Below are 25,710 nucleotides of genomic sequence, written 5' to 3'. Positions count from 1 at the left end.
TCCTACTCATTCCAATGGGACCAGTTCTGTTACTCCCTGTGGAGCATTCCAGGCTCCAAATGATCACTTCCAGACACAGTAACAGAAAATTACTTTTAGGTTCAATTTTAGGTTTATTTTCGGTTTACAGCTGTATCAAGAAGATAACTTCTCCCTCCTCATTCTGACACAAAAGGCAACCTTCCAACGAGCACTTTCCAGAGACATGCTTGGTACTGCAATTAATTTATAACAGACACTAAAACGCCATTTGGGCAAATCTAAACAAACTCTGTGGTGCCAGCTTGCCTCTCTTTCAGCACTCAGTGACAAAGCACAGGTGAAGCCAGTTACCAGCCAAGTCCAAGGGAATTTACTCCACTGCTCAGTGAAAATCCACAAGCAGCCAAACTCCTGCAGGATTACCAAGACAAACCAGCAAATACAACTTATCTCAAGAAGCTGTTTTTTCTCATTTCCTGACATTATGGCTTTTGTTAGATGAGCTGCTTCTCTTCTACCTTGAAAAACTTAAACTTTTGTTGTTTTTGTTTCCAGCTCCTGATGTTTTACCCGTCCTGAATGAAAGACTCAGGTTGACTGCTCTTTAAAAAACACTTTAACAAATTACCACCTCCTTTTATCATTGCCCAAACTTACCTCTGTTAGTAAAATGAACTCATTTTAGCTCACCTTTCTGACATTAAATGTAGGAAGAGGCCTACACAGCAGCCTTATCTACACGTCCACCTCAGAGAAGCCACCTGCAACAGAGATGTCAGAAGCTGCCTGCAGTTTGAATTTCAAATGCCACCCATATCAGCCTACATCAATCACAGGAAAATATAGATCTGTTTGCTTGACTGGGAAAAGATCTTGGCCTTTGTAGGTGTAAAAGAAAATTTCTTAAAAACTGTCTCTATTGATTTTAACAACAGAACACCAACAAACCAAATCCTTCATTAACACTTGGGAGAAAATCCTGTGCCAAGCCTTTTGGTCCTGAAAAAAGTATCTGACAAATAAAAAAAATCCATGTACACTGCCCATCTATCACCATCTGACCGACTACTATCTTTTGTTCCTTTTTTTCTTTCCCCAGTGTTTTTAACAGTCACGTCATCTGTCCAGATGCATTTAAGGAGAAGCCTTCATTTCCCTTCTCAGTCAGCCTCTTCTCTCAGGTAACATGTGAAAGGATAGAGGAAAAAGGCTCAGCCAGAGGAGGTTTAGATTGGATATTATAAAACACTTCTTCACTGGAAGGCTGGTCAGGCTTTGGAACAGGCTGCCCAAGGAAGTGATGGAATCACAATCACTGGAAGTGTTCAAAAAATGTGTGGATGTGGCACCTGGGGACATGGTTTAGTGGTGAACATGATTCACAGCTGGACTCAGGAATCTCAGAGGTCTTTTCCAACCTTAATGATTCCGTGTTTCTGCAATTTAGGCCAGGTGTCATGTATTTGTCATTATATCTGCTTGCCCTGAAGCACACAGGCATGCCTTAGAAGTCACATAATTAGAACAGTTAATGAATGATTTTAACATTGCAAGTCCTTAAGGGTCCTGGAAACTCCACCAGGTTTCATGAATTTCCAACTAGGTGTGAGGAAGTAATGTAAAAAAAAAAAAAAAAATCTAGATGATTAAAGTTTCTTCCACAGGATAAATTTACTCATTATAAGAAACCACACTTCCAAGTTATTCAAATGAAGTACCAGCATCACCAGGGAATGTTCCAACACACTTCCATACACAAACAGCAAGAACAGAGAGAAGTCACAGATTTTTTTTTTTTTTAAACCCTCAGGCTTCTACTGTGATAAAGTTCTTAATGCCACACTGCTGATTAAAGCTAAACGCTGATTCCAAATCAAACAAATACCACTTCTCCCCCAACAGGAAATGAAAGATGTAAAGTGGAACGTTAAACAGGTTAAATATAAAAAATTAAAATGCTAATGCACAGCACAAGGTCTGAAATTCCACCAGACCCATGGCAGAGCAGGAGATGCAAAATCTGCAGGTCTCACACCTCTGGTGAGGGGCACAAAGCAGCAGAGAGCAAATTCTCTCCTGCTCTCTCCAACCAGAACATCAGATCCTTGCTCTCTGCCAGCACCAACTGCTAGAGGAAATTAAAATGAAGTTCACTGTAAGTAAATTTTGACACCAGAACCAGCCACAGCAGTGGATTGTAGGATGAGGTGCAACCTGGCTGTTGGGGAAGAGATCCTGCTCACAGCCAGAACAGGAATGACTGGCATGAGATGCCCACAAAACTAAATTAGTCCAATCACTACACTGAAAGGACACAAAGGGAAAAGCTCAGGAGAGTGCAGCTCATGGAAAACAGAAAACACCCAGTGGCTTAACTGAACAAATGCCACAGAAGGTGACTTTGAAGCAAAAGTAATTTGGGAACAAGCTCCAATTTGCTCAGGACCCACCACCAAATCTCTTTGTGCTTCTCAATCATGGCAAACACCACAAGCCGTTTTCTGCAGCCTTGGTCTGCACTGCTCACGGTTTCTAGGAGGATGTTCCTGTGCTCTTTCAGTGGCCCCCATTTCCAGGCAATAAGGATGATGATGTCTAACGAGGCTCACACCAAAGCCTGCCTTGACAATCCTACAGACTCATACCCACACTTTCAACAACACTTCCATAAAATTCCACAAAAAATGTTACAAGCAACAGCCCATACACCAAACCAGCTAATTTAACTTCAGAAGCAAGGCAGGACAGACCTTACCCCCAGAACTGAGAGTTTTCCACAGGAGATGGAAAGATACATTTAAGGTAGTCTGGCAGGCTTGTTTTAACAATAACAAGGAAAAAATGTCCTGTATCAACAGTGTAGTGGAGAAAAGGCTCTGAGCTTACACACATTATCTTACTCTCCTCTGTAAGAAAGTGAGTCACAACTCCAACAATTTTACAAGGTTTAGCCAGCACAAGGAGTGAAACAGCTCAGGACCATCAGTGTTGGTTTTCCCCCTGCCCAGTGCCATGCCTTCTGCAGGAATTCACTCCTTGACCAAGAAGCAAACCACACTTTTCTGCTTCTGCTTCTTCCTCTTCCTCCTCCACTCCCCAACAGCAGCACATAATCCAAGCTCAAACACTCACATTGAAATTGTACAGAATACACAAGTGTCTTAGTTACCAGCTACTAAATTAGGTACCCAAAAAAATAGAAATAAATACTGTAATCGATAAAAGTAAGACACAGCCAGACTCAAAATGAGCTTGTCAAAGAATCAGACACCAAATCCTATTCCAGACATAAAATTCCTCACTATACAGGAAGAAGAAAGCTGTAATAAAACTAAAATGACAAGGGAAAGCTATTACAAAAATCTGCCTTTAAAAATGATCCTGTACCACAAATGCTACTTGTACTTTGAGAGTGTAACCAATTTGACAGGAGCAGTAAGTGGAAACAGATTGTAGTAGACACACTGACGTATTTCTACTCTTGATTTAACAGGGAACTCTGACTTTTTACTGGTTTCTAACCTGAAATAAAACAACAATGAAAGAGAAGAGACAAGAACCTCACTGTGCACCAAGAGGAGCCCACAGCTGATAGCAGCTGGTTTAGTTCTTCCACTGGCTCTTTCTGGACAAGGACAGTGGCACTTCCACAGACACAATTCCAAAAACACTAGATCAAGGTTTGTGCTGTTCATTTATTTATTTTATTGCTTAATGGGGACCCAGACTATAAGATTTGCACAAACTTCAATTCAACCTACAAAAACCAGGTTTTTGGAAAACATTTTAAATGCTTAAGTGCAGAACACAAAAACATTTGTTCTAAAAGCTGTTTCTTTTTACATTATGATGATTATATGGGCTCATATCAAGTATTTCCTATGCATAGAGGTGCACTTTAGATGAATAAAAAGCAGTATTAAAGAGAAAACAAAAGGACTGCCTTTGAACAGGGCTACCTAAATAAATGTCATTTAGGTCAGAATATCTGCTGAATTAAAAAAACAGAAATGTGGGGAGGGGAAGACAACCTGACTTCTCATCTAGAGCCCAAAAGGCAAGGGTAATCAATGACATATTGCTAATTTCCTGTTCTTCTCCATGTCTGAGATAAATATGCTGCTTTATAAGACAGACATAAGAGTATCCATGCAGGTTTTAATTCAGACTTAATTAATACATGTGTGTGAACCAAAAACCCTCTTTATAAGAAAAATGTTTGGAAAACCCGCACCCACAAAGGATGCCTTGCATTTCTTACAGCTTGGTGAAGATAAACTTTGCCCTGCATATGGAACTGTGTGCAGTGCAGCTTTCCATCAGGAGTAACCCAGTTTGTCACTATTCTATTTTCTGAAAAATCTCTTTGCCCAGGATTCGTCTCCTGGGAAGCTGAGAAGCCTCAGAGAAAAACGTAAATAATAATTATCTGATTTGCTTCTCCTGTTTTGCTGCTTTGGAATGTAATGAGTGATTGTTTCATTAGTTTCATGTGAATTGTTTTACTTAATGACCAATCACAATCCAGCTGTGTCAGGACCCTGGTAGGAGTCATAAGTTTTCATTATCAGTCTTGTTAAGCCTTCTGTCTGTATCCTTTTTCTATTCTTCTAGTATAGTATTAGTATAGTACTCTTTAATATAATATAATATCATAATATAATAAGTTAACCTTCTAAGAACATGGAGTCAGATTCACCAATTCCTCCTCTGTCCTGGGGACCCCAGAAATGACCACACCAGTTGTTTGGACTTTGAAGAGCAAATATTCCACTAGAAAGAACAGCACCTCTGTTAAAACCAAACCAAAACACCAAATGATTCCCATTATCCTGTGGACAACAAAGCCTGTCAGTTCAGGTAGGTCTGCTTCAGAGCTGCTATTTATTTATCCCCTCCTCACCAGCTGAATTCCACAGGAGCAGGCTAATCCTGCTGCTTTGATCAGCTGCAGAGCTGCTTGTTCGGAACAGACGGATGCAGTCACTCATCCCGTGCAGCTCCCAGCCTGGAAGTGAGCACCAGGCAGCACGGAAAAGAGCTGCCTTCCTTAATTACAGACCAGGAATATTTGTAAATAAATAAATCTACAGAATGCTTATTAAATAGGCCATTTCTTGGTAGGATCTGAGCAGATAGTTTTTCTCCCACGCACTGAAGGGAAGCCCAGGAGATGAATTTAAGGGCGTTGGGCAGAGGTGGGTGGATTCTGCCTCCTCTTTTCCTCTTCCCAAAAACAGCTACAGGCTTTGCAACCCAACTGGGAACTTTCCTCCCCACCAACAAAAAGTTCCCCCAAGCGTGGTGTGCAAGAGCAGCACCGGATAAAGCAGAGAGATCTGCCTCTCAGATGGCACACTCCCTGCTCTGTTTAGATTTCAAATAGCTATTTGAGCCTTTGTTTTCAATTCAAATAACCTCTTGTCACCCTCCAACAGGGGAAACTGAAGGTCTAGATAAATCAACTTTCCAAGGAAGCTCATGGCAACATTATGCAGAGCAGAAAGAATTAGTGCTGCTCAATCCAAGTACGAAGGAGCTGCGCTCGCTTCCAACACAGCAGAACTGGAGCCGAACTCAAAATCCAGAAGTGGGACTCAGAATTAAAACACAGCAATAATGCCAGTCTTGAAAGATTAAAAGCTGAATGATGACCCAACACAAATCTGTATCCAGCCCCTTAAAAAGAGAAGTTGTCAACTCTGACCATACATAACAAGTGACTGAGCATTGCACAGGAAGCACTTCCTTATTTTTACTAATTTCTGTAAATAAAATTGAAAAACGGAGAATGACAAAACACCAGTTCCCAAGCAGCCCAAGATGTATTGCCTTAGCCTAGCCTATGGACTGGAAAATGTAAAAATAAGAATGGGAAGAGAAGTCACAGTGGCAGTTTTCTCCATTCTGTTACAGATAACTATTTTCATCTGACAAAAAATAATTAATTACAATAATACCAACTCACTGGGTTACAGTTACAAGGAACTCCTAAAAGGCAAAAAGCTGCACTGACTTCAGATATTATTCTGAGAGGTTTGGTTTTACTTCCTCTATTTAAAAATCTCCCAACAGCAGAATCACATGAGGACTGCAAGGTCTGATAGACATTTGCAAAATAACTTAAGGAAGTTGTGAATTTAGCACTATGTCTAAACTTCTTCCCCCTCTTTTTTTTTTTTAATTTAGATTATTTCAAGTGGATCTCCTGCAACTAGTATAAAGTGATGATACAGCAACATTACAGCAACAGAAACTGAACACTTCATTCTCTAGACTGTGCTCTCACAAGAAGACCATTTTCAAACTCCAACATGACCTCTGAAGGAACTGCAAAATATTCAGAGCAGAGTGCAAGTAAAAAGTTCCACAGAAATCTCACCTGCAGTGCATGGAATAAATCCCCCTGTAATATTTTTATTTTGCACTTCCAACACAGTTCAGTATAGGACTTAACAAAAATAAAGCCCTTTGTGTGATAGAAAGTTAATGCAAACTTGAAGCTAAAATTTGGCAGGTACTATTAACTATTAAAAAAAATTAAAAATGTGCAAGCCCACAGTAACAACCATTATCTTGAAGTTCTTGTGCCACTTCCCTTTGCTGCAGCAGAGAATCACTCATTTATCTGCTACTGCACGTGGTGCTTGTCCAGCAAAGGTAACAGAAAAATTGAGAGTTTGGCCAAGAGCCATAATGGCAACTCCCCAAGGGATTGGCATAGCTGGGAGTAATGCTGGAGAAATTCAGAAGGCAGGAAAAGAATAATGACAGAAGCCTTTTTTAACCACTCTAAATACAGAAATTGTGCATGTAAGTGAAAATCTCAAATAGAGGTTGAGCTAATTATGTACAGAACAGCACACAATTACAGCTGTAATTCCCCTTCCTCACTTGATAAAGCTTCCAAACATCTCAGAAAATAATTATCACACATGAGAACAGCCACCAAGGGCCACGTGCTACTGCTGAAGGCAAAACAAGAGAGGAAAAATAAACCAAACCAAAACAAAAAGAGAATTGTGGCCAAGGTGGTACGAGGGTGACAGAGCAGAAACACCACTTCCCAAACTCACCCCATTGTTTCAGTAACCATGAAACCATTCCCAAAACAGGTGGAGATGGCAAAACCCTCTGGCAAGCCCTGCTGAGCAACAAAAAGGACCCAATAAAATTGCTTCACATGTAGAAGACAGCAGAGTTGCTACAATTAAGGTCTGCAGTTAACTGTCTCTGTAGGTTAGGTAAAGAGACCATAAACTTGCCATGAAAGACTCGTGTTACTACTGAAATACCAAATTAAAGGATTTGGCAACTGAGCCTCAATATATTATATTACCAACAGGAGGGGGAACCTTCTCAGCTGGTGAAGAGTTCCTGCATCAGCAACTCCTGACTGACAGCTGGGCTGTACCAGACTCCCTCCCCACGTCCCCAGGGAAGTGAATTCTCTGCCTGATGACTAATTCATTACATTATTTGTGCTTAGGCAAGTCCAAGCCCAGATCAGGCTCCTTCCAATGCTGGATTCCTCCTGAGCTGGAAGAATATCTGCTCCATCTCAGGTGCTTACCACCACATCAATTCTGAGACCAACACTTGGAACTAAACCTGGAGGAAACAAAAAAAAACTGCCTGAAAGCAGAAGAAACTGAAAGTGAAACTGGTACAGATCAATTCTAGCTGAGCTGCATTTGGATCTCTAAAACAGGAAGGGAAGATTTGAAAGCTCTTTTCTCAGGACTTTTGGAGCCTTTGAGGCTTGAGTCAAAAGTCCTATTTAACACCACGGGTAGCAAACTGATCCTCCCCTCCAAGAAGACATGGGTGCAGATAACACCAGAGGCAAAATGATCCACCAGAGCTGGATGATCTGCTCAATAAATTGAGCCTCGCACCGTGGTGGAAAGATTTTAAGATTTATGGCTGTGCCTCGCCTGCTCCAATGCACATGAAAGATGATGGACAAGGCCATCAAAGGAGCGTTCTTGGTGCAAAAAGAAGGGGGAGATGTTGAAATCCAAAATGCAGGGAACTCTCAGAACTTTGGGCCTGTAAGCCAAAGCTTAGAATTCAACATGGGATTTGATTGGAGACCTTGAATCCACCAAAGGCAGAGAACAGTGCCCTCACACCATGGAAATGTGAGCCAGGCAGCAGGACTGGAGCCCTGGGCAGCTCCTGACGTGCTGGCTGCACACAGATGAACCCTCCACTCCTCACCCTCTCACTCCTTCCCTTCCCAAGGCCTCACCACTAAAAGGAAATCTGCTGAAGGGAACAGCAGATGAATAAAGCTGTGTCAGGCTCCCTGCTGCTGGTATATTGCTAAAACTCACACCTGATGCATGGGGTATTTTTGCAGGATCTGAAGTGCTGACCAGAACCAGCAGTCACTTTTCAGCAGGATCAGGACAGCAGATGGAGCAGATCAGGTGTGGTGAGCCCTTAGAGCTCAGAATCCTGTCTCTATCCTCTCTGCCTCCAACTGCTCAAAATTCCATTTACAATCTACATTTTACTGGCTTATCTTTTGAAACATGAAGCTTTAATAAACTAATCTTGTTGCTGTCGTAATAATTAAATCCACACCATAAATGACTGTCAAAATCATCACCTCCAGCATCCCAAATACAATCTCTATATAAAAAATAGCACCTGTGAGCATGATTTAATCAAGTTTGATCACAGACAAGCTCAAGGTATTTTGATTTTTCCTTTCCTTCATCCTCCCTGGGAAGCTTTCTTGTCTCTGGATGATAGTGAACTGCAGTCTTCCCAAGGCTTCCTTCAGAAGCACATGAAACTTCCAAAAGTTGTTTTCCTGCACCTTTGCTCACCAAGGTGCAGCCCCAACCAAGGTTTCTAATGGAGAGGTGTGTTCTTCTGTGGCTGGGCAGGGGAGAAAGTGAACCTTTGCCTTGGAGTGCTGCAGAGATCCAGGACCATGAAATAACATGGAATGCCACATCAGGCTCTCAGATTATTTCTCTCCTCGCTTCCTGATTGCTACTTCTGATTAAGGAAGACAAAGCTACACCAAACCACTGAAGTAAAAGCCAAATCCCATTAAGCTCTTTATAGAATTCACTTTATAGGTCCATCAGCCAATTCTGCTCATTATTACCCCATTTTACTGCCTCTTTTCTGACTCACTCCTGCAGCTGAGCCCATAAAGGACCTGGGTTCACTCTCAGCAACCACACCAATGCCCTGGCACACAGCATTCAAACCAAAGGAACTCACAACAAACTCATACAAATGATCAATTAGCTGGAACAGGAGAGAATGAAAATTAAAAATGGGGGTTTAGACAAGCAGTGCCCATTCTTCCCCTACAGCTGACCCACGGCAGGACTGACAAGCAGAGAGGCTGGCACTGAACCCTCTGACTCTGAGAGATGTGCAGGGTTGGGATCCCAGCAAGGAGGCTCCAGAATAGCAGCCTTGGCCACATGTCAGAACAAGTCTGCAACTGTGGGACAAGACAGATCCCCAGTTATCAGCTCACCCACACTGATCTTTGCAGCTCCTCTGCACTTTGCCCCACAAAGACATCAGGAGCATTTATAAAAGCATGCAAAAGCAATTACAGTAAAAATAAAACCAAGGTTATAAACACAGTCTGGATGGCAAATTTGCCTCTTTTTCTATTTAGAGCTGGCATTTCAGCATGCAGAAAATTCTCACTCCTCCTCTAAAACGTGTGCTTGGGGCTATATAGCACATGCAAAATAAATTGCATTTATATTGGTATTTATATTCCCCTCTTCTTGGCCACACTGCCTTGCCTCTCTTGTTTAGTCAAATAGCCTGCCAGCTTCTCATCAAGAAGTAGAAATTGGTTTTCCATCTCCTAGGAGATAAACAAGGTTCCCCCCTTGCAGAGGGAAGCCAAGCTGCTGAGTGCACAATTTGAGAACAGTCAGTGCCCAGAAAGGCTTTGCACCATCCCAGGGATGTCTGTGCCCTCTGTGATCCCAGTCACCACCCTGGACAGAGAAAAACCACTTTAAAAAGTAAATTTATGTCTTTTCAGGCAGTCTTCTTTGTGATTTTTAGTTAAACATAGACAACTCTGACTCATGGTGCTGCTGCCTTACAACTAAGGAATTTTATGTACTCTTGACATACCAGAGGTTAGTAAAATATGCTTTATACCTCTCCATGGTTTCCCCTTCTCAGTTCCCAAAAGAACTGGACTATGGGATCAGGCTTTCACACTTAGGCTGTACTAATTCAGGGAAAAAACATTACCACACTCAACAAAGGCAGCATAAAACAATCTAAAATATCTTAACTACATGGCCATGTAATAAATAGAATAATATAGAAATTTTTGAAGTAATTTTTTTAACAGTGGCTTTGTAAAACCAAGATGCTGTAGTTTTGCAGTTTTAAGCTGTAACTAAAGTTAAAGATTATGCATTTACAAAAAGCACATTTTAAAATGAATTCTTTATCTGCTAGACATCAAGCTGTAAGGCTACAGATACAATGTTAAAAAAAAAAAAACCCAACACAGGTGAAATGTGCAACTAGCTTTCATTTTTACTTCAGCAATCCGGAGTCACCAGGACTGGGTTGACTTTTTGCCACGTTGTTGCTAGTTGTAAAATCACCCCACCAAAGAGGCAGACCTTGTCTCGTCCAGAGCCCAATTGTGCAATGCTCTCTGCGTGCTGAGGCCTCACAGCAGATCAAGAGAGCACCAAGGACCACCCCGGGAAGAGGGACAGCCTTTGGTCCTCCACCACATCCCACAGATGTCACCACTCCATGGCCATTTTTCTGAAGCATCTTACAAGCAGCTGTGAGATGCAGAAGAATGAGATCTCCTTCCAGGGACACTCTGCTCGTTCCCTTGGCCGCAGCATGCATTTTTAAAGAGAGAGAAACCAATCAACCTTAATTCATGTTGCATTATTCACTGAGTAGCTACAGTCTCATCCAAAAATCCTAATTGTCTAATAATTCAAGTCACCTATATCAAACACAGCGCCAAAGGAATGACTAGAAAGCCAGAGGCTGCCTCACACACACATTAAATCTTGCTGTTAAGATGTCTAGAGAAGCCTTTTTTTGAAACAAAGCAATAAATACTGGCCTCTTGCATAAACATGTGCAGTGCTCTCATGTGTACAGCCACTGTGCTGCCTGATATCTCACTGCTGTCTCAGGAGTGCTGCCTGTCAATCTTCCAGCATTGCAAACCTACTTTCCAACCCTTGAGTTCTGACCATTAACATGAAACCTGGCACATTCCAGCTAAATTACAAGCACTGTTAATTCCTCTAAGCACAGACTGGCATCTTCATGTAAGGGAAAGAAAATGCAGGAAGGAAAAAAATAAAAAGGCACAGCTGAGCATTTCTGATGTTGCTCTTATCCTATACATACCATTAAGGAATCATCTACACCCCTTCTGCAGCAGAAGGTTTGCAGACCTGCCAGGGAAACCTGGCTCTAGGTGCAGCCTTTCCTCTGGGTCAGCCTGGACTGCCAGGTCCAGCTTCCACCATGACCTCCTGCACTTCCCCAGCTCCTGGGTTATCCTGGGTTTAACGCCTCTTAGCACTCAGTGCCAAAGGATGCTGAAGTAAAGCAAAAAAGGGCACAGGACAAAATAACAGAGCAAAATGGTGCAGGGTCCAGAGGGGAAACCATCTGAGGAGAGGCTGAGGGTTTGTTCAGGCTGGAGAAAAGGAGACTCAGCAGTCTTCAGCTTCCTCCTGAGGGGAAGGAGAGGGGCAGGCACTGATCTCTGTCCTCTGGTGCCCAGTGACAGGGAGGGAATGGCCTGAAGCTGCCAGGGCAGGGTTAGGTTGGATATCAGGAAAAGGTTCCTCATCCAGAGGATGGCTGGGCACTGGAACAGGCTCCCCAGGGAAGTGGTCACAGCAGCAAAGCAGACAGAGCTGAAGGAGCATTTGGCCAGAGCTCTCAGGCACATGGTGTGACTCTTGGGGATGGTCCTGTGCAGGGATAACAAGAGCTGGGACTCCACAACCCTCCCAACTCAGAACCTTCTATGATTCAATTAACTGCCTCTTCCTAGGCCTTGAGTTCTTCACTCAACATGAACGTGTCGGAGCAATCTGAGCGGCTGCTGAAGCTGCACAGAACACACCACAGAGCACAGGGAAAGGCTGAAGGCTTGCTCAGCAGCAACACAACTTTCCAGGCTTCTCCACACACACCAAGCAGAGAATCAGCCACAAGCTGGCCATGGGGCAAATGGAAAGGGTGAGGAAGTCCAGCATTTCCACTGACTGCAATCACAAGCTTCCTGCATAAAGAAATGGTGATCAAGCTGCTAAACCACCTACCCTCATGAGCTTCTTGGTTACCCTGTGTGGTCCCACACCACCCCAGGGAGGCTCCCACTGGCTCCAGGAGACTTTCTGGTTTATAAGAAGGCAGGACAGGACCCTGAGCACACCAGCAGGTCCTGAATGTACTCTCAGACCACAACTTGAGGACCTGTGGTCTGTGGGACAGTAATGACATCAAACCTTGCATTGGCTGGTTGTCTCCACAATTGTCACTTTCAATCACCCAACGGACCTGGGGACAGACTTTCTAGCAGAGCCTGTTGTGTGAGGACAGGGGGTAATGGTTTTAATCTGAAAGAGGGTCAGTTTAGATTACATATAAGGAAAATGGTTTTTTTCACAGTGAGGGTACGGAGGCCCTGGCACAGGCTGCCCAGGGAGCTGTGGCTGATCCATCCCTGGAAGTGCTCAAGGCCAGGTTGGACACAGCTTGGAGCAACCTGGGACAGTGGTAGGTGTCCCTGCCCATGGCAGGAGGGCTGGACTAATGACCTTTATAGGTCCTTTCTAACCCACACCACTCTCTGATTCCATTCTGTGACTCCAGCTCTGTGCCTCACCTGACCTTTATTCCACATCCACGTTACACTCGTGGCTGGTTAAGCACAATTCAGCCTCTTGGTGCTCGTCACCTCAGAGGAAGTCACTGTACCAGCAGCGTGGGCTGCTCTGAAGGCACAGAAAGTGGCAGGGCTGGGTACAGAGCAGTCTCTGTGCTGACTTGCTGTGAGCACTGAACCGCCCCTGACAGCAAAATGACTTTGACATGAACACACGGTACTCCGCATTTTCACACAGGCATCTGTGCTCCAAATACTTTAGTGAGCATCCAGCTGTTCTCTCTGGACCCTACTCCAACCATATGCACTGTTTACCTTTCAAATTTTATTGCTCCAAGGGAAGGGAAACCAGACATCATCTCCTTCTCTAAATGCTGGTATGCTGCCAAGTTCTCCTCCTGTCCACCGTTTGCACACTCTGGGAGCTAACATTTTCCACAAGCCCAATAACCTATTTTTTACAGCTAATCCACTACCTGGCATCAGGTCTCCAACTGAGAAGAAGATTGTCATGGGATTATATTTTTTTTTTGTTAGTTTACATACTAATTATAAATACAGAGGCTGAATGACAGCCTAGAGAGAATCAAGGACCTGCATCTGGAGTGTAGGACACCAACCCCCGTGTCCTCATGGGTGTGTGACAACATGCTGAAATAAAGACAAAGCATTAATCTCTTTGTGACTGCTTCTGATGTGCAGCACTTCTGTTGAAGACGCTTTTAAGCCTTAAGCGTTCCCATGTAAACAAAACCTCAAGCCGCTACAAAGTAAGCTTGTGCAATTGGAAATAAATGTTTATTTTGAAATAAAAAGAAGGCATCTGCATATATACAGACAAATCATAAGCCTTTGATCAACCCTACAAAGCATGTCTGCATATTACAAAAACTGTCAGGCTCATAACTTCCTCTGGAAAGAAAAAGAATGTGATGTCCTACACCCTACTTATTCACCAAGATTATTTATGCCCCTAAAGAGTACTCTTTTGTTTATTCAGTAACAGAAATAAATCCAAACTAAAGATCTGTAGCTGTCAGTTAACAGGGCAAGTGCTTTACAAATGAAAGCAGAAACAAGGGTGGGATAACATGGGACATGCTGCCAGTGCTGGCACTCTCACAATGTCCCAAACTTGCATCTCTTGCTTTCCTAATCCATCACAAGTAAACAGGCAACCACAAAAATTACAGGCACCAGCAGAGGATATCTGTCACCACTGAAGCTTTTCCCCTACAAATTCACGTTGCTTTAGCACCACCTCTTACTTTTGGGTTTGAATTCTACCCTAGAGCACCTGTACTCTCCACTCCTTCCCTGATACACCATTCCATCCCCACAGAACCAGTGTGATCCTTGTTTGAAAGGTGCCACTGGAATTCAGGATTGGGGTTAAGTAACTTCCATAATAGGAGGACACAACAGGACACTCTTGTACTACCTGATATTACAGCAACGACGTTTGTCTACACAAGTATTACAGGGAGGATAAATTTAAATATCTGAAAGGCAAATATTCTGGGAAATAATATTAAGAGTGGCCCCTGTCCATTGGAGCGGGTAATGAGGATGAATAATTTACAGCTGCACTTTGGTGGCCGCTGCAGCCGAGGAGAGCAGCGCCGCGAGGAGCTCGGGGAGATGCCGACACAGCTGCTCACCAAGTGGAATAATCAGCAGCACTCCCAGCAAGAGTGGTCCACTAACCTGCTTTACTTAGGTGACAAATGGAACAGGAAGCAGTGGGAGGACAAGGAATCAACAACAAAAAAAAAAAACTAAAAAAGCCAGCATGTTCTCAGTGATGACAGAATTTCATGCTTTTGCCGTACTGCACATTCTGCCTCGGAGAAAAGCAGAGCTGTGCTCGGGTTTAGCCTCTAAATCATCACAGATTGTTGCTAAAGGTTTCTTTGGGTCAAAAATGGGTGCCTGGTTTGGCACACTTGCATTCAGGCCTTCCTGCTGTGCCACAGGGAGCTGGGAATGACATCCTGGGAGCAGCATCCACTCATCCCCCTTGTTCTGGTAACAGTGAGCAGAAGGCAACAAACAGCTAACGAAGCAAACACGCTCCAAAGAACTCTCCAGAAAGCCAAGCAAGGCTCATCATACTGCTGGGAATCTGGCATCATTTGATACCTCTCCCAGTGATGTGCACAGGATTGAGTTAACAGACTGAACACTAATTTAGTACAGATGTTGCTCAGGTGGAAGGATGGTGCAGGTTTCATCAGGGGATTGCCTTGTAAAAGGATGAAGAGCATCTGGAGGAATAACACTGGCATAAAAAACTGTTGATACAAAGGAGACAGATGGAAGAAAAAAGTGTATCTTTGAACAGATTAAAGAAATCTATGTGTACAGCTAGGAACTGCCAGAAAAGACATGCTACAGTCTGGAATAACTCTCATGAAACACAGGGAGCCACAGCACCTTGCAATTGTGTCAGGGGACAGCTTCAAACAACCTCCCCCTACCATGCAGCCTTGACAGGTTTTGCTTATCCTGCTCTACAAGGTTTTTTGTTAAAATCACAGTCCATTTATTACCCAAAAATAGGAAAAAGCATATAGACATAGGTGTGATTCAATGTAGCACAGGGAGAAGGGTCACCATAATAAATAATCATAGAATAAACTGCACAATTTAGAGCCAAGACCCTCTTCCCAGCAGCTCTTTGTCCACTAAAGTAGCCCAAGCAACTATCCCTTGCAAAACTGTAAGAGTCATTCTGAAGTTAAGTTTGTTTACCCATCCACAAACAGAATATGCCTAAATACAAACCCAAAGAAAGCTGGTCATGATGGATGGCTCACCTATTACCTGCCTTGCCTATTATTTACAGCATGCCTTGGTTGGGTAGCATTTTTTTTCATTGTTTTAAAGAATTTCCAAAGTGCTTTCAGCATTCTACTAAGCAACAGAAAGCATTTCTGTCTTTACACAAATTTTACTGACTGACATAGTAAGCTGCCTGCAGCAGAAATCTAAGAAATCCATTCACAAATGCCAGATCACACATCCAGCCAAGCAGAATAAGAACCAGGAACAGCCTCAGCTTTGCTGTACAAAACTCCCTTGTCTTCACAATCCAATATATTATCCAAAGATTAGCTTACAATTCATGCAAGGTAAATCAAAGCCAGCTCTGGAGCTCTGCAGCTTGTCTGTGATCAACGAGATCAATTAGCAAATGGATTTTAGTTAGACCAGTCTAAAATGAGATTACATTAGGCTCGTAGTGGGAGGCTGGGTTTCAGTAGCACAGCCCTGTAGTCTCTGTGCTGAGCTCAAAACAGCACAGGAGTATCCATTGCAAAATCCATATTAAACTGGGAACAGGCAGGCCAACAGCCAGCCCCTGACAACAGCTACTCCATTCCCTCCCAAAATGCAGGAACTCCAAAATGCAAGGAACCTGCTCCATCTCCTGTGACAGGGACTAGAGCAGTGTTCCGGGCACGGTTTGTGTGCAGTCAAGTACTAAACCTGGCCTAAAGTTTCTATGAACAAAAGCAGAAGGGCTTAAAAAAGACAAGGATGCAAGCCACAGGGATGGAAAAAAAGTGTTGATTCATTTCCAGCACAAAAGGTGAAGGAATTAGTGGAACTGCTCTGCACTTAAGGGCAGGTTAGGCAGGCAGATTTAAATAGGAGTGGTTCAAAACTGTTTGGATTATATTCTCTACAGTACAGAGGAAAAGACCTAACCCCTCCAAAAATGAACAGAACATTGTTCTACTGATGGAAACTGTCTTAAGTCATTGCTTTCCTTTTGTTGAGGCTTTTAAAGATCCAAAGGAGGCAGAAGCACAGGTTAAAATGTTAACAGTGTTTAAAAGAGCATAAACATAATATTTTAGTCTTCACCTCCTCTTGCTTTGCCAAACAAACATCACAGCACATTACAGAACACCACCGTAACACAAGCACTGAAAATAAAGAAATCAAAATGCTGAATTATAACACTTTTCAAATGAGCAACTCAAGCCCACTGTGAAATCCCTGATAACCCTAACCAAGCCCAGGAAGTCACAGTCCAACATCAGACTACAAAGTTCCATTAGCAGAGACACCATTTGCTCACACTGTCAATAATAAACCAATGGACAGAAGAGAGCAAAAAAAAAAAAAAAAGTCTTATAATTGCTCCAGTCCCCCATAAAAATATTGCTGGATTTTCAACAACATTAGGAAGCTGTCTTTAAAAGTTACTACAGTAACTTTGGCCTACACAGAAAACTTCAGTCCCTCTTAGGCTTATGCTGTTGGGGAGAGAGGTTTGTGGGTGGGTTTTATGGACTTTTGCTACTTTAAAATAATAAAGCAAGACTTTCCTCTTTGCCAATGTATGTTGAGTTTTCCAAAGATAGCCCACAGACTTTGGATTCTAGGACCATAATGTTTAAAAACCTAGTTCTAGGACCTGTATTTAGAGAAAAGTGTGATTCTTTTAACAAAATCAGCACAATGTGTTGAGTGAGCTACTAAGTGTCAGTCTAAATCTACAAATTACACCTGCCTGAGCATTGCTTCCAAAAAGTTTTCAGCTTGGAATGCACCTCTGAAGAGTTTAAGGACAGACTGCCCCATCCCACACACACTCTCTTCAACTATTAATTATTGTAGCTGTGGTTTTAAAATTCTAATCAAAAAATAGGTGGAGTTGAGTGGAATTTAAAAAAAAATCACATATTAACTACGTCACACCCCATTTCCCAGTTCTAATCAACAAAAGGAAAGTAATTAATGGCCTAACATTTAGAGTGACCAGCATTACTGATGTTAGACAACTGACTACACCAGGAGCAGCACTTGTTCTCCTGCTCTATAAATATACATGAAGCCCAGAGCCATGTTCAAAAATTAGTAAAATTAACTCTGCAATAAAAGTGGAAATAATAAAGGTAAGGAGGTTATAAAGCAGTCACAAATTCACAGGAAGGGCAAGAAAGTAAGGGGTGAAGCAACACAGAGGCTTCAGTACTTCAAAGGCAACAAAAGGAAGATACAGAAAGTAGCAGGGTATATAAAGAAATTTTGCAGAGATCACCACTTAATTAAACAAGCCATTTAAAATTCAGTGAGCTTAAAACCAAGCACCTTACTAGAATAATCTAGAGTAGTCAGAAGGCAATAAACACATGCAAAGAAGAAGATATACTCATGTCCACATGGGAGAGGCAGCACAGCATTCAGGGAGGACACAGAACAAAAGGAGGAGGCTCTTCCAGCTCAAATCACCAGCAACAAACCAGGAACCAGTGTCTCTCCAGCACAGCTATCTCCCAGAGTGGCAGGCTCTCACAGGAAAACAAAGCTCTATTCTCAAGCAATGAAGAAATACTTCCACCACTGAATGACCTTATAAGCAAGAGGAATCCAGCTGTTGCTGTCTCAAACTATACAAAGACATTTATTGTCCCAACAAAAGAGGACAAAGAGTTCTAACAATCAAATATAGCATGCAGGCTGTGAAAGGCCAGGCATTTGCCCATCAGGATATTAAGTTTACCAATTTAGGAGGACTAAGGACAGAAAAGTAGCAGGACTATGTGTCCAGCACCCAGTGCCAAGAAAAACAGAGCTGTGGGTTACAATTTGCTTACCTTCTATAGAAGGGGCCTGGTCCACAGCTGCATATAGCATCTCTTTCAAAGCCTGCAAGGGAGAGGCAGAGAACAAGGAACACAGTTAGTATGAAAAGAGGGGAAAAAAAAATTTACACTGTTTTGATATGCCTGTTTGAAAACAAAAGCAATTAAAGCCCTTTCATCCTGCAGACTGGCACAGAAAGCTATAGTGTGTGATGTCAAGGCTATCACACATATTTCTGTTCACAAGTGAAACAGGTTCGTGTTTACTGACTGCTTTGTCCAAAGCCTGTTATCTTAATAATCTATAGAATTTATTCCAACTGTACATTTCAACATCTCCCTTTGGAAAAACGTTTCCCAGTTGGCAGGACGCTAAAGGCTTTACATAGGAAAAAATGAAGAAATAACAACAAAACCTGAAGTGTTGCGTGACACAGAGGACTTTGTCAAGGCAAATAGAGGAAAAGCAGCCTCAGGGATTTCTCATCACTGTTATACATGATCACAAAAATAAACATACATGCTAAAAGCTGAAGGCAACATGATGAAGGAGATTAGGGAAGCAAGGATGATGGCCTTCTCCAGAAGTGGGAACTGAAGAGCAATATTAACACCAGCCAGAATTAATTAAGTAGTCAGGTTTCAGGTCCTGGAGGCACCATGAGCTGCCTTGCAGCTCCTTTCTGGAAGGCCTCTTCCCAGGCAGTTGTTGAGGTGCTGGCATTACTCCAGGCACAGGTTAAAGATTTGCTCGCTCACATCCACATAAACTGAATTCTGATCAATGGCTGGAGGAATGAGGGGAGCTCAGGGCAGAGTCACAGTGATGGTCAGAGGGTGGGAGCACCCCTGCTATGGAGACAGGGTGAGAGAGCTGGGGGTGTTCAGCTGGGAGCCCTTAGAGCCCCTTCCTGTGCCTAAAGGGGCTCCAAGGGACTGGGGAAGGACCTGGGACAATGGCCAGGAATGACAGGACAAGAGGGAACGGATTCAAAGTGACAGAGGGGAGGTTGGAATAAAATATTAGGGAAAAAAATCTTTACTGTGAGGGTGGTAAGGCCCTGGCACAGGGTGCCCAGAGAAGCTGTGGCTGCCCCATCCCTAGAAGTGTTCAAGGCCAGGTTGGACAGAGCTTGGAGCAGCCTGTTCTAGTGGAAGTGTCCCTACCATGGCAGGGAGTGGGAACAAGAAGATCTTAAATGTCCCTTCCAACCCAAAACATTCTAGGACTTTATGAATAACCTGAGCCATAATTTTGGAACTAAAAGCCACAGGGAAGGACCTATTCCTACTGCACACATCTTAATGCTCATAATACTGAATGTGAGTACCCTCCTCCACCACCACAAAAAACTGACCTTATTCCCTCATTTTTGAGCCCACAGAAATCTAGCACAAAAAAGTAATTCAGGTCTTTTTATTTCCTATCTATTCTGCCTGATTCCCAACATATCCCATATTTCCATAATCCTGAAAGCAGAGGTGTGTGTCACAGTACCCCAGGAGAAAACTTTCCAGGTTAAATGACAAATCCCCCAACACCCTGGAGGTAAAAACCATCAGCTCAGCAGCTGGGAGCAGAGTGCTGTTGTAACACACTGGGTAAATACAAGGTCTAAAGGACAAGTCTGTTTATCACAAGATACCCAAGGTGGCTGCCTGCACCGGCAGCTCTGGCATCTCTCAAAGGTCTGGCTCCTGAGTCCACAGAGGTCCCAGCAAAGGTCACTTGCATAATTGTTTTCCCAAGTGAGCCACTGCTGGATGATCCTCATGCCAGCAGCACAGCTCTCCTCTGCTCTTGGTGCTTCTCTAAAATCCCTCTGATGAGCACTGGCCACTTCAGTCCTTTTCCCCATGACTCACTGGACAGCAGCACATGATCTGCCTCTGCACACCAAGGAGTCAAAAAATCTTCCTTCCTTTCCATCCCAGTCATCATCCTCACCTACCTGTAACTTTTTCCATGAACCACAACCAACATGTGACACAGGATAAACAAACCAGAAGAGACAGCACATTGAAAGTCACTGTAGTAACAACTCATCTCTTAACCCAGCCAGAGGTAAACCCAGTGTAATTCCTATCTGGTTTTATCAGTCATTTAAAAAAAAAAAAAATCAAAAAGGACAACATTGACAGTCCTGCACTAAACAATCCTGAAAGCTGAAGGTGTCAGTCGTCCCACAGACCTCTCCCCATGCAGACTGACATAGTACAATCTGGCAGCTGCAGGGCAGCAGATTTTGTTACTGCTTTCCTGACCTATAAAAGTAAACCAATAACCTCAAAGTGAAAGACTCAGTGCTCCTTCACACCTAAACTATTTAGTCCTCTAGATTACAGAATTTTAGAAACGATCGTTTACAAAAGTTATCCATCACTGTCAATGTGAAACACTTAAGAATTACTCTTTGTGCCCTCAAACTAAACAAAATGGGTTATTTCCCTGCTTTAGACTGTGCCAGACCTTGCACCATCAGTAAACTTGTGTAAATACGTACCAGAGAACAAAAAAAAAAGGCAAAAAGAAAATTAAAATGCAACTATCAGACTTTAACACTGAACAAAAACAAGGATAAAAACCTTAAAACACTCAAAAAAACCCCCACTGTTTTAAAGGAGTCTTTCAAACCACTTAAGCTCCTCTAAGCTCCTCTGCTAACAGCCCGAAGGACAAATAGTGAAATAGCACAACAGATTTGTGTCAGGAGGTGGCAAGCCTGGGTGTGAACTGCCTATCATGATGCTGGGTTTGACGAGCAGAATTGGCCAGCTCCCAAAAACTGAAAGGCTGTTTCTGCAAGAGACACTGAAGGCAAGCAGGCAACCTCAGCTATCCTCTCCCCCCACCCACTTCCTGCTGCAGGTGGTGTCTGGGAGAAATGATGCTCAAAACTTAGCAACCTGTTTCTCTTCTGCAACAGCAGAAGGACTTAAAGCCTGGGGTTTTAAGGACTTCAAACCTGGTGTTTTAAGGACTTCAAACCTTGAAAAAAGGGAAGGGAGGTCACCTGCTCACACCTTTACCCACCTCTCCCATGAACTTTGCACCTGTAATAACTGTTCTGCTCCTCCTCCCTCCACAGTTGTTGGGATGTCAAAGGTATTATGTACTTTTTCTATAAAAATACCATCAGTTTACTGCAGAGAAACAAATTCAGGCCAGATTAACTGCAACCAAACAGCCACCTGGCAACTGTACAAGTGAGTTGTACAGTTCCATCAGCTGGATGTGCAGATCCACATTTACATTTAGAAGTCTGAGCAATGCTCTCCTCCTGAAAGAAATCCAGAGTGGGACATGAAAGCAAAGGGACCCAGGAGGATTTGTGGATAATAAACAGAGGACTAACAGCCCCAATATTTCCCTGCATCAAAAATGAGCATTATATGCAGCAGAGCACACTCTCAGCCAAAAAAAAAAGAGCATCAGCTGAAATTCATGCAAATTACCTGAATTTGTTCAATGCTATGCAGAAATGACAATTCAGTCATCTGACACAAAAAGTTGGGGTTGTGTTTGTTTTCATGTTTTTCCTGTTTTCCATTCTTTCCATTTTCATATTTTTCCAAAGGAACTGAGGGGTAAATGAGTGGCCCAGAACTTCTAAGGCAAAATGAACACTGAAGCAGTGCATATCACAGCTGTAGTTTAACAAGCTAGGAAAACATGACTCACTTTACAGAAGAAAAATGCACTGCCAGAGCCCCTAAGAAAAGGTGAGCAAAGCCTTTCACTGCTGCTGCCAGGGTGAGGCACATCCACATCTTCTCATGCAATCTTTAGAATGGAAATTTAGAATGGAAAGCCAAATCAAGTCCATCATGGTTTGAAGCGCCACGTTAATGTTTGCTCAGTCATGGTAAATGTCTTTGGGAAAAGCTGAATGAAGCAGAAGAGCATTCACTGCCATTTTCCCTCTTTTCTGTAAGCCAAGTGCTCCTTCTCAAAAAGCTTAGATGTACAGTAATGGTCACTGCAGAGCTTTTGCTGAAAGAAAATAAGAATCTAAGTCACACCTATCAAAATATATCTTACTTTTGCCTGTTTAAAGAAAATGAATGTTTTTTTCTCTCCCTAAAGCTCTCACCCTGACTACCAGCCCTAAGCCCAGGCAACTTCCATACCTCCAAAAAGCACACTTAGAATACTTAAACTGATTATTTTTGGAGGGAAAGAGCATGTGGATGGAGCATGGTAAGAAGTTCTGGACACTGTCAATTGTTAAAGATCACCTGAAAGTAAAACAACATTTTTAGGTATTGAAAACACAACAATCCCACTCCCCTTTCTGAGGTTATCACCAACAGATTACACCTGGTCTGACAGGCAAAGCTTGCTCCAAATCCCATTGAAGGATCTCACAGGTTACCTGGGTCCTGCCACACTCCAGGAATCACCTGCTCTCCAGTGGAAATAACTACAAACACCAGAGGAGAAAATTAAGATGAGTGCATGTAAGTTTTATGATACAGAACTACTTAGGAAAAGCAATTTCTGCATCATCTTTTAGTCCTCTCATGGGGAACAGCTTCAAACTGAAAAAGAGCAGGGTTAGACCAGATATTAGGCAAAAAATCTTCCCTGAGGGTGGGGAGGCCCTGGCACAGGGTGCCCAGAGAAGCTGTGGCTGCCCCTGGATCCCTGGAAGTGTCCAAGGCCAGGCTGGACAGGGCTTGGAGCACCCTGGGATAGTGGAAAGTGTCCCTGTCCATGGCAGGGGGTGGGACAGGATGATCTTTAAGGTCCCTTCCAATCCAAACCATTCCAGAGTTCTTGAAGGTGCCATCCTGGAAACAGGAAGAATCTTTTCAGAGTTAAAAACCTGCCCAAGAAGACCTCTCACTCTGAGAGGGCGCTTCCTGAATTAATTAAGAAAAAGATACAAACTGTGAAGTGAAGAAACAATATAGAGTTAAAAACCTGCCCAAGAAGACCTCTCACTCTGAGAGGGCGCTTCCTGAATTAATTAAGAAGAAAAAGATACAAACTGTGAGGCGAAGAAACAATATTACACTATTAAATATACAAATAATGCTTTCAAATGTTACTGTGACACCTTCTATAAGCATCACTCCTCACAAGTAACACAGGCAAAGTTTAACCTCACATTTCTAATCAACACCTGGGAATTTTTCTGGACAAAGGAGGGCTGGGTGCTTTTTGCCTCAGGTATAATCAACAAGTAAATGGAGGTAGTGCTGGGCTTTTATGCACTGCACCCACACGACCACCAGTTACTGAATAATAAATGCCAGGCTATTCCATCACTGTAATATGCATGAGCAGGAGGCTGACTCACATCCAGCCAGCTGCAACAAGGCAAACAAAGAGTTTGAAAGTTATTACTGAAAGGGAAGGTGAGCTTTGTGTTTTCCTTCACTCCACATTAAGCTGTCTATCCAAGGAGGAGATTACTTGCGATTAGAAAGAGTAGCAACCTGAAGGAAGTTGTTTTTACCGAAATCTAAATTTGAAAGTGGGCTGGAGGAAGGGAGAATGACATAATAATAGTGCCCTAGTTAAAACAGCTGAAAATTAACCTCCCATAATGAAAGCAGCGGCCGAGGAGCAGCAGAGCTCTTCACACATTAATCAAGGTGTCGTAGTTCACTGGGTCTCCTTCCCCTCTCTCCACAGCTGTTTGCTCAGCATGCAGCCAGATCTTTCACCCTTTTATTTCCCCCTCGCCTTCCCCTCCGACACACCTCCAAAGCTGCTCTTAGGAAGATATCCAAGTTTTCTTTTTTTCAGGAGCAGAAGACAACTCTCACAGGGATAACCCAACAGAGACACGATGCAGAACTAAGCTGGCCCTTTATTTTATCAAGACAATGGTTTTCCTCCTCCTCAAAGACTGATGGCATTATTTGGCCATCTAGCTCTCCACATCATTCAAGGAGATCACAATATTGTTGTAAAGCCAAATCCAACTGCAGTTTTTATTTAAACATCCGTTCCGTGCAGTCAGGTAAAGGAAAACAAAGGAAGAGTGAAAAGGGTAGATATAAACTTCTCAAGCTCAATATTACAACAAAGCAAGCTAAGATAAATGTGGTTTTCCTTGCAAATGCAGGCAGATTAATATGGATAGCATAAATAAATTGCTATTATAGTCCAGGGAGAAAATACAGGCCCTCAAACAATAACAAATGTTGCGTGGTTTTAACTGAGTCAATCATTCAAGAAGTTTTGCTGATCACGGCTGTCCTATAATCAGCTTTCCGTTGCCTAGATTTAATTATTACTTGTGGAAAAGACATCGCTGGCACCTGCCACTTTTACTGCTGACACTGACATAGGAAATGGTTTTACTACAAATAACCACCCCCAGCTCTGTCCAGTTCCAACCAAGCCCAGAATCGGTGTGATAAATCCGAAACGAAGCAATCAGCATGACCTTTAGCAGGCTGGCGTGATAAAGCCCAAAAAAGCCGTGTTCTGCAGATAATTCACGATTAATGCAGCAGAACTTGGTGCAAACAGTGCTCATAAACGCCCCGACTGGAGTGTGAAACCGCGAGCTGCAGAGCCTTACTTAAAAACGATCATAAAACGGGAGTTGGTGGGGGTTCAGAACCCTGTTTTGGGGGGGTCGGGGGAGTTGATGGGGGTCCGGAGCCCTGTTTTGGGGGGCTCGGGGGAGCCCAGAGCGGTGCCGGTGGCCCCCGGCAGGGCAGGGAGGGCGCCGGGAGCTGCCCAGCGCAGCGGGATCGCCCTTGGCAGGCCGGGATCTCTCAAAGTCACCGCTCCTCCGGGAACCGGCGCTGGTGCTGAACCCCCGCCGGGGCTGCGCGGTGCCGAGCGTGTGCCCCGACCTCTGTCCGCCGGCAAGGCGGTAATTAATTCACTAATTAAGGAGCCGGACAGCCGAGGGGTGCCCAGCGCCGCAGCCGCAGCCTCCCCGCCGCGGCGGGCGCACACACGCTGCCTCTCCATCAGCACCGCGCCGCGGCACGGCACGGCACGGCGGGCACCGGGAGGCGCGGGGGGCCGGGGCCGGTGCCCGCAGCCCTGCCCGGGGCCGTACCTCATACTGGATGTACTGCTTCCGCCACTCGGGGGTGATGTGCGCCGCGAGGTGCTCGGCGAACTTCATCCTGCCGCCGCCGGCGGGCCGGGGCCGCGCTCGCTCCGCGCCCGCAGAGCCGCCTCGGCGGCGCCTGGCTGCGAACGGGCGTCGGTAGTGGGGGGCGGGGGGGGTCCGCCGCCACCGCACATGGGCCCCC

General features: G+C 43.7%; 1 protein-coding gene across 2 annotated transcripts in view; it reads right to left on the bottom strand.

Annotated features, from left to right (window-relative positions):
• The window catches only part of XPR1 (xenotropic and polytropic retrovirus receptor 1), a 117,458-nt gene extending 91,754 nt beyond the window's left edge, over positions 1-25,704 (bottom strand). For both annotated transcript variants that reach the window (XM_041420020.1, XM_041420021.1), the window contains exons 1-2: positions 25,512-25,704; positions 18,490-18,541 (exon numbers count right to left, since the gene is read on the bottom strand). In XM_041420020.1, coding sequence (XP_041275954.1) covers positions 18,490-18,541; positions 25,512-25,580 — 121 coding nt within the window. In that variant the 5' untranslated portion in view covers positions 25,581-25,704. The remainder of the gene's footprint in view (positions 1-18,489; positions 18,542-25,511) is intronic.
• Positions 25,705-25,710: the final 6 nt, after the last annotated feature.

Source organism: Onychostruthus taczanowskii, unplaced genomic scaffold (genome assembly GCF_017590055.1).
Source record: "Onychostruthus taczanowskii isolate IOZ18803 unplaced genomic scaffold, ASM1759005v1 scaffold63, whole genome shotgun sequence".
NCBI classification, from domain to species: Eukaryota; Metazoa; Chordata; class Aves; order Passeriformes; family Passeridae; genus Onychostruthus; species Onychostruthus taczanowskii.
This window is presented reverse-complemented; position numbering and strand designations above follow the sequence as displayed.